This window comes from Ursus americanus, chromosome 29 (genome assembly GCF_024610735.1).
Source record: "Ursus americanus isolate L20-20 chromosome 29, mUrsAme1.1.p, whole genome shotgun sequence".
In the NCBI taxonomy this organism is placed as follows: Eukaryota; Metazoa; Chordata; class Mammalia; order Carnivora; family Ursidae; genus Ursus; species Ursus americanus.
Genome location: NC_142155.1, coordinates 20,827,436 through 20,841,380, shown reverse-complemented (window position 1 = coordinate 20,841,380; position 13,945 = coordinate 20,827,436). Strand labels below are relative to the sequence as shown.

The window sequence follows — 13,945 nt, the reverse complement described above, 5'->3', positions numbered from 1 at the left end:
GCATCCGGCTCCCTGCTCTGCTGGGAGCCTGCTTCTTCTTCTCCCACTCCCCCTGCTTGTGTTCCCTCTCTCGCTGGCTGTCTCTCTGTCAAATAAATAAACAAAATCTTTAAAAATATATATATATTACTTGGTATTTTTGTTAATTATATCTTCATCTTTACCTGCCTTAATCTCCTAGAAGACAGGAATCATGTTTTACATGATGTCTTTTTAGCATGATGCTTTGCACACAGCACAAACACAGCCTGTTATTTCTGGAAGGGCCTTCAGTGACCACCTTCATGTTACCAGTGAACACCAACTCTAAGTCTCAGAGACACTAAGAACTTGACCAAGATCACATAGTTAGTGCAGAGCTGGAACCCAAAATCAGGATTCAAACTCTATTCTTATATTCCTTTCATTAAACCAAGACTTTCAATTAGCCTAGATCTATTTTAAAAACCAAATCTCAAAAAAGAGTCATTCTTGAGCCTTAAGATTACACAAAGATTCAAACTCTCTGGAAAAGCTCTTATTTCAACTTTCATCTAGATTGCATTTAATTGGCTTAGATTGCATGGGGGAAAAAAAGTGGGTTTCTCTTCTTTCTTCTTTTTTTTTTTCTTTTAGCACTCTGTTTTGTTGCCATGTAGCTAAAGTAAGGATAAATTATATGGTAGTGATGATGCTGGCATAATAAAGCTCTGTGAACAGGGTGAATTTGTCTTTTTTACAAATGTATTGGCCATACTTGTATACCCTGGCCTTCAATGCTCTTGGCACATTTGTGATTCATAGTTGAAAATGGCACAGCAGTTCAGTTACGGTAACAGAAGAAACCAGCAACTATAATATTTCAGCACTGATATTGGAAATGACCTAGAAGTAATCGTCAAGGGCAGGGGCTATACCTCAGACCTTCTGTTAGCCCTACTATCTAACATTACACATTGTACAGAACGAAAAAGTAAATTTGTTTGTTTTGAAAATAATTGAATGAAGATAAATGAATACCATATCATGTGTAGAGTTCAATTTATGACTGATTTAATTAGGATAAATTAATTTAGACCTAGAATTTAACTCTAGGCAAAGAATTTATTTATAAAGATAACCCAATTACAAAAGCTAAATAATCAACTATCATTTTCTCTAATCCACTAAATTGGATAATTTTCAACGAAATATACACATTTAATGAGAAGTTATGAAATATGGTTATTTTGCTGACTGTTCTTGCATGGTTTGATAAAGGTTCACCCTGGGAATATAATGAGGCCAAGAGAGTTTATGTGGAACATCCTTTCATCTAGGATAACTTGGATAATCACTGGAAAAGCCTAAAGGATTAATCTATTCTGCTTTGTAAGAAGTGTCCACTAACAATTCACTCAACTTAGCTTGTCCCTTTCATTGAGAATGTTGGGCATATTATTCCCTGAGCTATGAGTGACACAGTTAAACACCACAGTGCAGACAAAATGTAGCCAGGGAGTTCTTGTCTTACTCAGTCCTTATCTTGCTATGTGGCTCTTTGGGAACTGCTTAACTTAACTCTTTTGGTTCCTTTACCTGAAACGGGAAGTGAAGAGATTTACTCAAATCCTGATAGACACACAACACACTCTTCCCCCTCCTTATGTGAAACAAGGTTTCCCTTATTCCACTGAGCTGATGAATAGGGATCATTTACCACTGCTCACTCTGGGTAGTCTCAAAGGGCATTATAATTGTCTTCATTGAAGTACTCCCAAGACGCTTGCTTGAAATCTAATGGCACCTCAATTACCCGTATCACTTTCTGAAATTTCCTTAAAATCAGGATTGTCACTGCCCGATTTTCACCACAGGAATCCAGGGTAACAGTTAACCATTGTGTAAAGGCACAGTATAAAACATAAATGCTCAGGAAAAGAATCCCTTCTTAGATACCCAGATTGAACACCTGCTTTCTAAACTGTGTCCTACTTCAGTATGAAGTCACTTCTCTTCTGTAGCTGTTTATGACAAAAAACAAAAGAACAACAACAAAGAAACTACACAAGTTCTTTATATTCCTACAGAAAACACGTATTTCTATCTATCTCACTGGGTCTTCATAACTGTCAGTGAGCCGGAGTTAGAGCTTCAGCCCTTGCTGGCTGGGTTAATCATTTCATGTTCTACATGCTATTATTAAAATTGAGAGGACTATTAAGCCAGTAAAGATGAATTGACAAGTATGTCAAAATCAAAAGGGCTGGTAGGTGGTTACGGTTCCAAAACATCTTATAAACATGGATATTATTTAGTTGCAGCTTCATGAGGAAGAAACTGCTACATGCTGAAGAAATGTGTTTAGTATATACTTTGTGAAGAAAACAAAGCTGGAGCTCCTCAGACAAGAGATGTAACTTTCTTCAGAAAGCAAAGTGGGTTCTGATGCCATAGTCTTCCCTCCCTGCACAAGTAATTCTCTGACTACCTAGGAAGGAACATCCTGAAATTTCCAGTCCAGTTGGACTCCTTCCTGAGAGTGTAGGTAGCAGAAGCAATATCCTCTGCCAGGGAAAGCAGCACAGGGCTAACAAACTTCTCCACATGTTCAAGGGCTTTCCCAAAGCTCTTTCACATTTCAAAATGAGTCAGCACGTCCTAAACTCATTTTCCTCATTTGACCACTATGGAAATGCTGAAAGTGAAGTATCTACTTACTGAGATTGGAACGAGGAAGACACTAACTTCTTAGTTCAATATGATTATGACTTGTTAAAAATCAAAACACTTTTTTTTGAGAAATATTTTGCAGCAGCTAGTACTAAAAAGCAACAAGAATATCCATTATGCTGCTCAAATTCTAATTTTTTTTAAATGCTGGAATCCAAAAAATTCAGAGATATTTCTCAAGGAGAAAATCCTTCAATAAATGGCATTTTGAGAAAAAGGGAGAAGAAAAAATAATTTCCAGTGTTTTCCTCAAGGGAAAATGTTTTATTTGTGGTAAAATATAAAAATATTTTACTAGTGAAGAAAACAGTGAGGAAATGTGACATTTTCATACAACACAGTCTCAGGATTTTCACTTATAAAATAACATTCTTTGAGTAGTTTATCAAAGAAATGTGGTACATAAAGGAACACAGGTAGCCCCTCAACAAATTAAGCCAATATTGTATTTAATTTCCTGAGAAAAAAATATTTTTTTCCTTTTTTTTAAGTAGCTTGACACCCAACATGGGGCCCAAACTCATGGCCCCGAGATCAAGACTCAGCATGCTCAGTGAGGCACACTGAGGAAAAAAATACTCTAACTAAATCCATTTTGTTATAATTAGTGGCTTATATTTTTAATACAAACACCAGGGCAATTTTTAAAAGCTAGAAAGAGATTCAGCAAATGTTGAATTCCAAGCAATGTCCTGAGAATGTGCATTTTTCTTTTTTGCCCAACTCTGAGTTCTATTTGCCCAGTTCCGGGAACTGGCACACACGGAGAAATTTTTCATTCATTCAATAAGTATTTATTAAGAACCCACTATACACCAGGCAGTAGGGATACAGCCCTAAACAAGAGACATGATTCATGTCCTCAAGGAGCTCACAGGCTAGCAGATGAGGCAAATGTGAAGTACAGACAAGACGTCAAACTGGACTAGGAATCTTGTGAAATGAGTTAAAGCATTAAACAACTGCTCCCAGCTTTCCTAACCAAATGCAAGCTCAGTTATCTCTGAGTTAAGCATTCGTCCTGAGTAAGACATACTCCTATCTCAATTTTTGGTTTGTATTTTAGCTGAAATGCCTAATGGCTAATATAACAATCCATAAAAGGATTATCTTGATTCTACCACTTATGTGTATGGAGCTGGGAATCTCTTTTTAAAATCAAAATCCTAAATTTTTATGTTTGCACCCTGGCCATTATTTTTTGTCACATCTAAAGGAGTTAGTCTATTAATTGGATATCCAAAAATGCTGCTTCATAATAGACATAGTTTATGTTGTCTCCCATAAATTTTAATTAATTAGCTTAATTAAGACTTTAAATTGTGCAAAGATTTTGATTTTTCCACATTTTTAAATTCAATTTTACAAGATGTAATGATTGCTACCCAGTACTAAATATTTACTATGAACTAAGTGTGTTTTTTCACATAATTACTTGTAAATCTCCCCTCCCACTATAACTCTGCAAGGTACTACTCGTTCTACTTTTCAGATAGGGAAACTGAGGTGCTGAGAAGTTAAGAAAGTTTCCCAGAACCACACAGCTAGTTAGTGTAAAGAAAGAAATGGAACCTCTTGATTATCTGACTGGTTCATTTTTTCTCTTAAGTATCCTAAATTGGGCACAGAGTTCGCACCCTCCAGGGCTTTGATGCAGTAGAATTACTCCCGGTACAACATTATAATGATGTTATAATAATGCAGTTAAAGCTTTCAAGCAACCAGAGTCCAATAAAACATCTAGGGTGCAATAAAACATCTGATTAACTAGTGAAATGAAATGTGAAATAACTTCTCAGGTAAATGGTAAGGAAATGGATGGTGTCTAACTATGAAGTCTTCACTGAAATGAGTAAACCGCATTAAGCATTGTTACCAGTAACCTGCCAGTCTGGCTGTGTGAAACACTCCTAAAAAGAGAAAATTATCTCACACTAAATGCGGGTTGGCCTGGAAACTCATTAAGGAACGCTGGGCCAGAGAGAGCTTGTGCTTTTGTTTTGTTCTACCTTCAGCGGGGCTCAGTCTCACAGCAGTCCACCGTCATCCCTGCACCCACATCAGCCGCTCACGGAGGTATGGTCCACATTCCCAGAGCAAAGACCAGCACACACGATCAGATAAAGCCAGATCACTACCATCACTTTGCAAAAATCCTCAGATGGCCCCAGTAAAACACGGACAGCTTTATGGGCGAATATGAAGGTAAACTTGAGAGCCTAAAATGAAATGCATATGGATCAAATTGCTCTGCACTAACTTCCTAAGAGCTCTTCTCTGTCGTCAGCTATTCAAGTCCAAGGGAACCACTACAGCCGGCTGACTGCACCCAGACAGCTTCCCCCGGCAAATTACAGTAAACGAAGCTGAGATCCACCCGTGGCTAAGTTTCCTAAGGTCTGTAGCGCTTTGGGGGGCTGTCTTTACACCTCTGGTACAACGGCTCCGCTACACAAGAAATTTGTGAACACCTTTCGTTTGCTAGGCAGTACTGTTAGGGAATTGCTTAAAAAGAAACGTCACTTTCGGCCTGGGGGCAGCATGATCGCCATTCAATGCCCTACTGGCTTCTTAACACGCATATGATTAATATCGGTACTCAGGAAAGAGAACTTCTTCTGACCTTGAGCGTGCGCGCTAAATAAATTACCTCAGAGCGAAAGTGGTGGGATCTCATAACAGCATCTGGGGAGAAAAGAGAAAAACGAGACTTCATTTAACTCCTTGTTCTTCACCTGCCGAGTTACTAATGACTAATGAGGGACAAGGGGTGGGAAGGCACATTCCAGACGCCTTGATTTCGGTGGGGACGCACTCTAGGGGGGGGGAGATTACTAGGCCATTGGTCTCTAGGTGAGTTCTCCGCCAGAAGTTTCAGGGAAAGTTCTGGGAGAGTTGGGGAGCCCCGAACTCTCCATGCCTTACTTTCTTACCCCTAAGCTCCAGCGATGGATGGGTGAAGGGAGGATGCCGCAAACCCGGATTCCGCTATTACCCTTAGGGCTTTAGCAAACTGACAGAATTTGCGTCCGTGCCTCCCCTCCCAGCTCTGGACATCCCCGTGGTTATCCCAACCCGGGAGACCGGGGGAAGGCGGTGAGGGCAAAAAGGGCAAGGGACGTTAAACACAAACGTACTAGGCTTGCGGAGTGGGCAACGATGGGGGTAGGGACCGCAGCGCGGAAACGAGCTCCGCTTCACTCTCCAAATTGGCTCAAATGTTCCTCCTAGCCCGAAGAAACCCGTCGCGGCGTGTCTTACCTCGGCTCCTTGAACGACCCGAAAAGACCGATTTCATCGGATGCCTCCCTTTCTGGAGCCTGCGGTGCCAGCAGCAAAAGAAGACGATGGTGGCGATGGTGCCCAGCAGAAGCAACAAGAGGAAGAGGGCACATTGTATGCTGTAGGGTCTCAGCAAGACGAGGAAAGCCGCGGCGATCATGGTGCGGGCGAGGCGGGGGCGGCTTGGCGGCGGCGGGGCTGGAGGGCGGCGGCACAGGCACCCGTGCCGGGCGCACTAAGAAGCGGCGGGCACGGGCGAGCGCGGCTCAGCGCGTCATGCCCTGCGCTCGCGGCCCCGCGTCCAGCCCAATGGCTGCGCACCCCGCGCCAGCCGCGCTATGAGAGTGATCCAGGGCTGCGGGGAGCGCTTGCCATGACTCAGCAGACGGCGACGAGGCAGGGACTTGGCGGCGGGGAGCCTCTCCCCTCCCTCCCCAGGCGCCCCCGCCCCCGTCCGTGCGCAGCCCCCGGGCGCAGCCCCGCCGGGGACGCGGCGGGCTGGGAGGAGCAGCACTGCCGCTGTGGCCACCCGGGTCCCGCGCATCCTCTTGCGGTCGCCGCCGGCCTCGGCATCCCAGAAGCCGGGCGCACGTGGGTCGGGGCGGGGACGCGGCGCCCGGGCTGCAGCGGCGGCGGCCCGCGGGGGGCGGGAATGGGGCGCCGCGGCGGGGGCTCGCCTGATGACATCACGACCGGGCTGCGGCAACGCGGGCGCGCGGACATGGCTGCGGCGGCTTCGGCGGCGGCCGCGGGCTGCGCCCGGGCCTGAGTGCCCAGCGCCCTCCCGCGGGGCCGCCCGCCAGTCCGCGCGGTCCGCGGGTGCACAGAGCCGGCGCCTCTCCGCTCCCCGACACCCGGGGCTTCCACCTATCCAGCCTCCCTGGGCTGAATTGCTGGGGAGCCCGGCGACAGGGGGCGCCAAGGAGCCAGGGGGAAAACCGTGAGGCGCTGGCGGGAGCCTGCAGGCGGTGCTACCCCCACCTCCCACCTCCCCGCGCCCCGCCCCGAGGTTGGGGCTTTGGAGGATGCAGCCGGGTGAGCTATTGCTTGCGGGGGGGTTCCTCGCACGCTGAAGCGTGAACACCGGGAAGGGCCTTCCCTGGGATTTGGGGTTTTCCAGGCACGGGAGGCCCACCTTCTCCAAGCCCCTCTAAAGTGGGAGCGCTCCCCAGTGGAACGCTCCGGTCTGCAGACGTGAACTGTTACACCCCAAACGAGGTACTATTTCTCAGCCGAGAAATGGGCACTGTAGATCCTTCTGCATCCATGCGTTTACCGTCAAACCTTGACTCATTCAGAGCGTTTGAGGAGAGAGGCAATTTCAGATTTAGGGAACTGGCAGATAAAGGAAGCTGGAGACTGGCTTGTAAATATTTTGAGGAGAAATATTTTAGGGAGTGTGAGGGAATAATGATCTGTCACGCTCAAAACGCACACATTCCCTCCTGTCCCCTCCTCTTTCTTCATAACCAGCAAAAAAGTATATTGTTGATGGCCAGGAGATTTTACAGTGGTCTCTGGTGCAGTGCCAACGCGGAAGGTGTGGCGGGAGCGCTGCAGTGTGCCTTTCTGCGGACAGCCACTGCCACCTGGCCCGGAAGCCGCTGCGGCTGCAGTCTGCGGCATCTTTTGGCCTTGGCCGGCCGAGTACTGTACCTCGTTATGCTGCTCCCCAGGCAATGCAGGCATTCCCTGGCGGCAGCGGCGGGGGTGGGGGTGGGGGGTAGAGGCGGGGAGGCGGCTGTTTTTTGCTTATTTTGTTTTATTTACTTGCATAAGGCACTGCAATTATAGTGACATAAAGTAACACATTATTGCATTTGTGGGGTTTCTAATAACTACTGAGGCGGACTCTTACTTTGGAATATTTAAGACACTGAAGAAATTGTCATAAAAAAGTAATTTGTAAAATTCCGAAAAGCATTTACAGACTAGATGACAATACTTAGGTTGTATTTGCTTGTAGGATCTCAAAATCAGTATTGTTTTCTAACTATATAAAATCAACTGTACAACTCTGCATGGGAGCTTAACCATTGATGTTTTCAAGGCCTTGAACATATTACCATGTGTAGGCATTAAAGGAAACTCAAAAAGGCATTGCCTAATGCATTTCCTAAATGCCAGATTCATAAACATGGTAAACCATGGATGAAATTTTCTTACGTACAAGTCGTTTCCTAAAGCAAAATAAACATTCAAGTTGTTGACATGTTGCATCACATTGGGTTGTTTTGGTTTGAAGATGCAAGGACCTTGCTTGCAGATGCTGTATAAGGTGAGAATGTTGAATGTCAGAGAAGAGGCTGCGCTGCAAGTCAGGATAGGCTTCATAGGTCCCTGGCACTCGGGGTCTGCCAGGTAGCACTGCACCATGTTCACATTGCTCAAAGGTCTCCTACTACCGCAGCCCACTGCAGAGAGAGACTGTGTTCCTGTCCATTGTGCAGGAGTGTTGAAGAGAATCCTGAGAGTCTGCAATGTTTGGCACATCAGGATAGGAAGAATTTTTTACTGCATTGACTCCCAGTAGAATTCTATCCCGGTAGAATAATTTAAAACAGCAACAAAAAAAAAATTAACCTTCTGCAAACATGGGCAGAAATAACTAATAGAATTTGGGAAGGTAGCTTTTGCTTTATACTTCCCACGGACTAAAATTTGTGAGTGAGCTAACATGGCCTAAATATCCTTGAAAGGTGTCTAAGACCACAAACACAGCATAGTAACCAATTTCCTCCAAACTCTGCATTTTTAATGACAAAAAGCAACTAACTAGCAATTATGGTTTTCTGAGCTATTACTTTAGCACAATTGTTATCATCCTGTGTCTTGCTGCAGCCATTTATAAGTTTCAAGTACACACAAGAACATCATTTATCTTTCTTGGCAGGCAAATGCCTTACTACCATGCAGTAGGATTATAGATATTTCTTTTTAGATGCATTCGTGTTTGTTCTTTACATCAGTTATCTCAAGGATCCTAATAATAAGGAAACCAAATCATTGAAAGAATCTAGTACTTAGGTTCCATTGCTATTTTCTGATTTCTTGCTAATTTATCATTTCCATCTCCAAATAATGGCATGTTCTTAATTGCTTCTTTCTGTGTGTTTATGTGATGCTAATGCATTGTGGAATTTAATAAATATTAAATCAGCCAATCAATCCTTTTTAGAAGTTAATTTAGTAGAATTCATATATTTTCTTTTTGCTAGGTTTTCATTACAAAAAATAATTGACATTGCATCAAAGTCACAAAAAAATTTAGGTTTGGCAGTAGGTATAGAGGAGGAAGGTCCTTGATCAAATGTTTCATATGAAGAAATGAACAATCAAGATGGAAAAGTACAGATAATTTTTTGACTTTTTATGCTAGTGAGTTAACACTGTCACCCAAGGGAAGACAAATGAGTTGATTAAAATGGTTAAGAGTGTTTGGTATCAGGTATGTAGAAGATGTTCCATCATGCAGCCCTTCTTCCCTTTGGATTCTCAACCAAATTGAGAATACACATGAGAACCAAAAGGAAATTAAAATGTTAACTTTATTCAGGGTAAATTCAGATTGAAGAACATGGCTTAGATCCAAGGCCAAAATGGGACATCTTATTCCTTTTCCCCTAACTCTGTGTACAGCCAGTCACAGCTGAAGAACTACAGGCCTTCCCAACACTAGGGCACCATGATACTACTTACCTGGAGACCAGAAGCCAAAAAGAGCCTGACACTCTCCCACCCCTGAGGCTTGCAGCATGACTGAGCAAGAGACAAGACCATATGTGAGAAGGGGACCTTTCATCCTTTCATACATCAACCCTGCCCACTAGTGGCTGGAAGGTCCTCCCTGATTTCCCCCACCACTGAGTTATTTACCTGCCAAAGTAAGAGTAAGTAAGGGGCTTTATAAAAAGAAAGCAGCTCTGCAGTATTTCCCTAAAGATAGGAAGTTGTGGCACAAATTCCTAATTTATGGGTCAGAAAGAAAAGAAGTCTCCACCCTAATCTGTGTAGGGACCAACTGAGAAAAGGGGAAGAAATGAAGATGACTCAAGCTTTGAGCTAGGGTGGAAGGACAGTTCTGAAGGAAAAGATGGCAAACTGAGTCTTACACCCATTGAGGTAGAGGTGTCAGAAGGATATCCATGTGAAATTATCCAGCAAGCACATGGAAACATGGGTGGAGAGGTCAGAACCAGAGACAGACTGGGAGTCATCAACATGAATTATAGTTGAGGTCATGGAAATGGACAAAATGACTAAGGGAGAGAAACTATAGAAAGAATTGAAGTCAGAACTTTGGAGATGACTTCCATTTGTGGACTGGAGAAGGACAGCAGAAGGCAAGTCTGTGCAAGCTCAAATGGGAAGTGTTCCAACTTAGTGGCTTTCTAGAACAGAGGAACAAATGGGAGGTTAAGGCGCGCGAGGACTAAGGACTGGTGACTAGGAGACCACTGGAAACCTTCCAGAGAACTGATTCATCCTAGTAGGAGTGGCTAAAACCAGACATTAACAGGTTGAAGAGGGAGTAGGAGGTGAAAATAGGAGAGAGCCTCTGTCCACAATCTTTGGAGAAATTTAACTGTAAAGGTTAAATTCTAACTCTAAAAGATAATTCATCTAAAAGGGATGAGTAGAATTGTGATTAAAGCCTGAGTAATGGCTTTTTTATTTTTTACTTTTTTTATCAGGATGGGCTACTTCAGGAAGTTTCCAGGGAACTTGAGAGATGGAGCCAGCAGTGGTAGAGAAATTAAGAGTTAAAGAGAGAGGAGAGGAGGGCATTCTTCTGGGCATTTATGGCTTAACTGTTTGTTTTAACATATCTGCAGTCCCCTAGATGGGTTCTTTCTCCTCTCTGGCTTCTTTTGACTCCTCAGTTAACACTGACCCTGACTGGTTAGGATGGCTCCCTGCCCATGGTCCCTTCCCCACTAACCCTAGCTAATAACACTCAGACTAGGGGAATGATTTTTAGGGAAAGATAAGAAATACCTTGGAATGTAGCCCAAATTATCTGTAAACTTTTATTACAAACCTAAATGGAAGTGAGTGTATTACCCAAGCGGTAATCACACAATGACATTACATTGAAATATTACCCCCTTGAAAACAGAAAGTTAGGTAAGAATGGCTCTAGCAATAAGTTTTTAGAAATAAGTCATACTGAGTTTGGACTGGTAACCTACTTGTTCCTAGGTAAAGTTTTTTACTCTCAGAATTTAAATGGCGTAAGAGGAAAATTGAGAGTTATCCGAGGAAACATGTTGTATGGCCTATTTATTCCCAAATCATTTTTCATAACAATCTGAGACCAAGACCTGTGCCAACAAAGCATAGGTTCTTGTATTGGAAGGTAAAGGAGCTGCATCCTCTAGAAGAACCTACATCATCTAATGTAATGTTGGAGGCAATTTCCAGCCACCAGAATCAGGGAAGCCATCGTGTGGATGGATTGCTATTGTCTTTTTAAAATCTGGTTTTTTTTGAAGGAAAAATAATTATTATTTGCAAATATTATATTCTGCAAATCTTCCCTGGGAAAGGACTTTATATTCGTTTTACCACAATAAAAACTTTTGAAATAACTTGAAGGCATCATTGTAAGAGAAAGTATCTCAAGGGAATCATCCCAAATTGTTCTTGTAACATTTTAGAAATTTTAAAGCCTAATTAGGATTTGTTGTCCTATGGGTTGTGGAATCCAGAATAATGCTGTTGGGGTAGGGGGAATGTTCTTTTTTGTGAACATTACAGGCTTCTCAAAAAAGTCTACTGAATCTGAGAGTTTAAAAAAATGTCAGTGTAATTGAATTCATCTACCCTATAATGCTTTGCAGACAGTTTTTGGAAAGCAGTCATTTATTATCCACTAGCAAATAGAATTCATTTCTGTAGTTTCTAACATTGAGTGTGGGATTAGTCATGCAGCAAAATACTGAGTCATTTGGCCAGAAAATTTACTCATAGTTGTATGAACTGCCAATGGAAAATTTGAGAGCCATTCATAAATCAAATTATAAAGCTCTTAGAGTTATAAATCACTGAGCAACGTTGTTCATTATTATTCAGATAATGTAAAATATTTCCACCATTTCTAAGTAGGGGTAATTTACAAAACAAGTTTGAAAGCTGAAGTTAGTGCCTTCCAGACTGGAAGTGTCTTAGCATGAGCAGAGGAAATTCTCAACTCTAACCTATAAGTTCTGGGACATCTCCCAAACGCAGGCAAATGCTGCCCACCCTGAGACTAACTGGAGATGATGTACCGTGAGTTTCCTGTCCCCTTGCAACTTTGAACAGATTAGGAAAAAGAAAAATTAGTTCCCTAAGGTTAATTTTCATTGAGACGTCAGTTCTAACCCTGAAAAGGAAGACTGTGTTAAGTATCTGGGACCACTTCCACAGACTTCTGTCATGGGAAGAAGGGCTAACTTCATTCCTGAGCTACCTTCAGGCCAGTGAAGCATCCCAATTTATATCTAGATATTTGGATGGATAAACCCATTCTGAGCCAAAGACACGTACTAAAATTTGGTCTTGAGCTCAGAATCTGCAAGGACTCCATAGTCTTAAGACTTAAAAGAAAGGCAGAAGAACTTAACATCAGTCTCCCCAAAACTACTCCTAGACATCTTGGCAAATGTAATAATTACTCTTCCTAAATCCTGCCTCAAGCCACGGTCTATGAAGCTTTTCACCATTCATCCTTCTATGGAGACTTGGTAACTGGGGCCCTCAATCCCACCAGGATAATTCCTTTATTTGGTGTGGAAGACCTCCTGTCCATACCAAGTGCTCAGCTCCATCCACCCGTATCTCTAGCTTCCCACACTTGCCATACTTATGAACCCTGACTCCACCCCACCACCATATTTTCAGAACATTGGTTCTCAGTGTCTTATTACTGTGATCCCATTCTGCCACATCATGAGGCTTGTTATTTCATCATGTGACTTTCTCATCCCAGTGGGCAAGACCAGTTTCCAGGGGTGTTCTGATCTCTCAGTTTGGCTGGTTCTATTTCCTCCAAGTTCCCTTCTGACCCTCTAGGCTGTGAAAGGTTTCGTGGCACAACATTCATGCGGTCCACACAAAGACAGACTTTGAATTGACGCCATTTATTAAGTGGCTCAGCCCCCTCTGGCTCTAGTGAGCACCATTCTTTGCACAATTTCATTTTGTGGCCATTTGAAATGAGTCAGGAATCCACCCTGAGAAGACACTGTAGGACTGCAATTAGTGTACCAGACCCCCTGGCAGTCTGCCATCTGTGAGCTGTTGAAGTCTGGGTCTTAGTGCCTAGATTAAGGGGCACCAGCAGCAGCAGCACTCTGGAAGTTGGTTGGTACAATCTTATTCACCTCTCTCTCTCACTCAAACAGTATGGAACAGCATGTCCTAGGATTCCTCATTACTGAATGGTTATCCTGGGGTGGACAACGAAGTTGTTTTAGTAGTAGCTAATACTTGCTGAGTATCTACTCTCTGCTAAGTTTCTGCTGAATATTTTTACCTACATTTACTCATTTAATCCCCACAGCAACAATAGGTAGGTACTACTCATCTCTATCTTATAGATGAGTACCTTGAGGCTTAGAGATATAGAATTTCTCCCAAGATGGCAAATGCACTTCAAAAACCATAGTTTCTGTTGCATGCTTTTCATTTACATTGCCTCCCTGCCCACTGCAGCCTCTTCCCTAAAGGAATTCCTCCCAGCTAGGTTTGCTGGGCAGCTACCCTTCTTCTCTTCTGACTGTCCTTAGGCTAACACAAACCAAATGAATGGGGGTGAACCAGACACTCCAGCGGTATATCAGCTGTTTCCCAGCACACAAGGGATCTGCTCCTCCTCTTTAGCCTATGAGGGATTTGCCTAGACCACTTCCTCTATCCTTCAATCTAGCAAGACTTCTTTTGTTGAAGTAGATCCGTTCTTATTATTTCATTGCCCCATCATTATCAC

The 13,945-nt window shown here is 43.2% G+C and overlaps 2 protein-coding genes across 18 annotated transcripts in view; one reads left to right on the top strand and one right to left on the bottom strand.

The window, feature by feature from the left end:
* The window catches only part of DST (dystonin), a 452,944-nt gene extending 446,419 nt beyond the window's left edge, over positions 1-6,525 (bottom strand). For 4 of the 15 annotated variants that reach the window (XM_087856982.1, XM_087856985.1, XM_045802802.2 and 1 more), the window contains exons 1-2: positions 5,953-6,406; positions 5,315-5,376 (exon numbers count right to left, since the gene is read on the bottom strand). In XM_087856982.1, the coding sequence (XP_087713108.1) occupies positions 5,315-5,376; positions 5,953-6,133 (243 nt within the window). In that variant the 5' untranslated portion in view covers positions 6,134-6,406. Of the gene's footprint in view, positions 1-5,314; positions 5,377-5,952 lie in introns of all 15 variants that reach the window. The other 11 variants (XM_087856988.1, XM_087856983.1, XM_087856986.1 and 8 more) reach the window with 5 other exon arrangements.
* Positions 6,526-6,731: 206 nt separating this feature from the next.
* The window catches only part of BEND6 (BEN domain containing 6), a 43,415-nt gene continuing 36,201 nt past the window's right edge, over positions 6,732-13,945 (top strand). For 2 of the 3 annotated variants that reach the window (XM_045802941.2, XM_045802923.2), the window contains exon 1: positions 6,732-7,008. The gene's annotated coding sequence lies outside the window, so the exon portion shown is untranslated. The remainder of the gene's footprint in view (positions 7,009-13,945) is intronic. The other variant, XM_045802952.2, reaches the window with a different exon arrangement.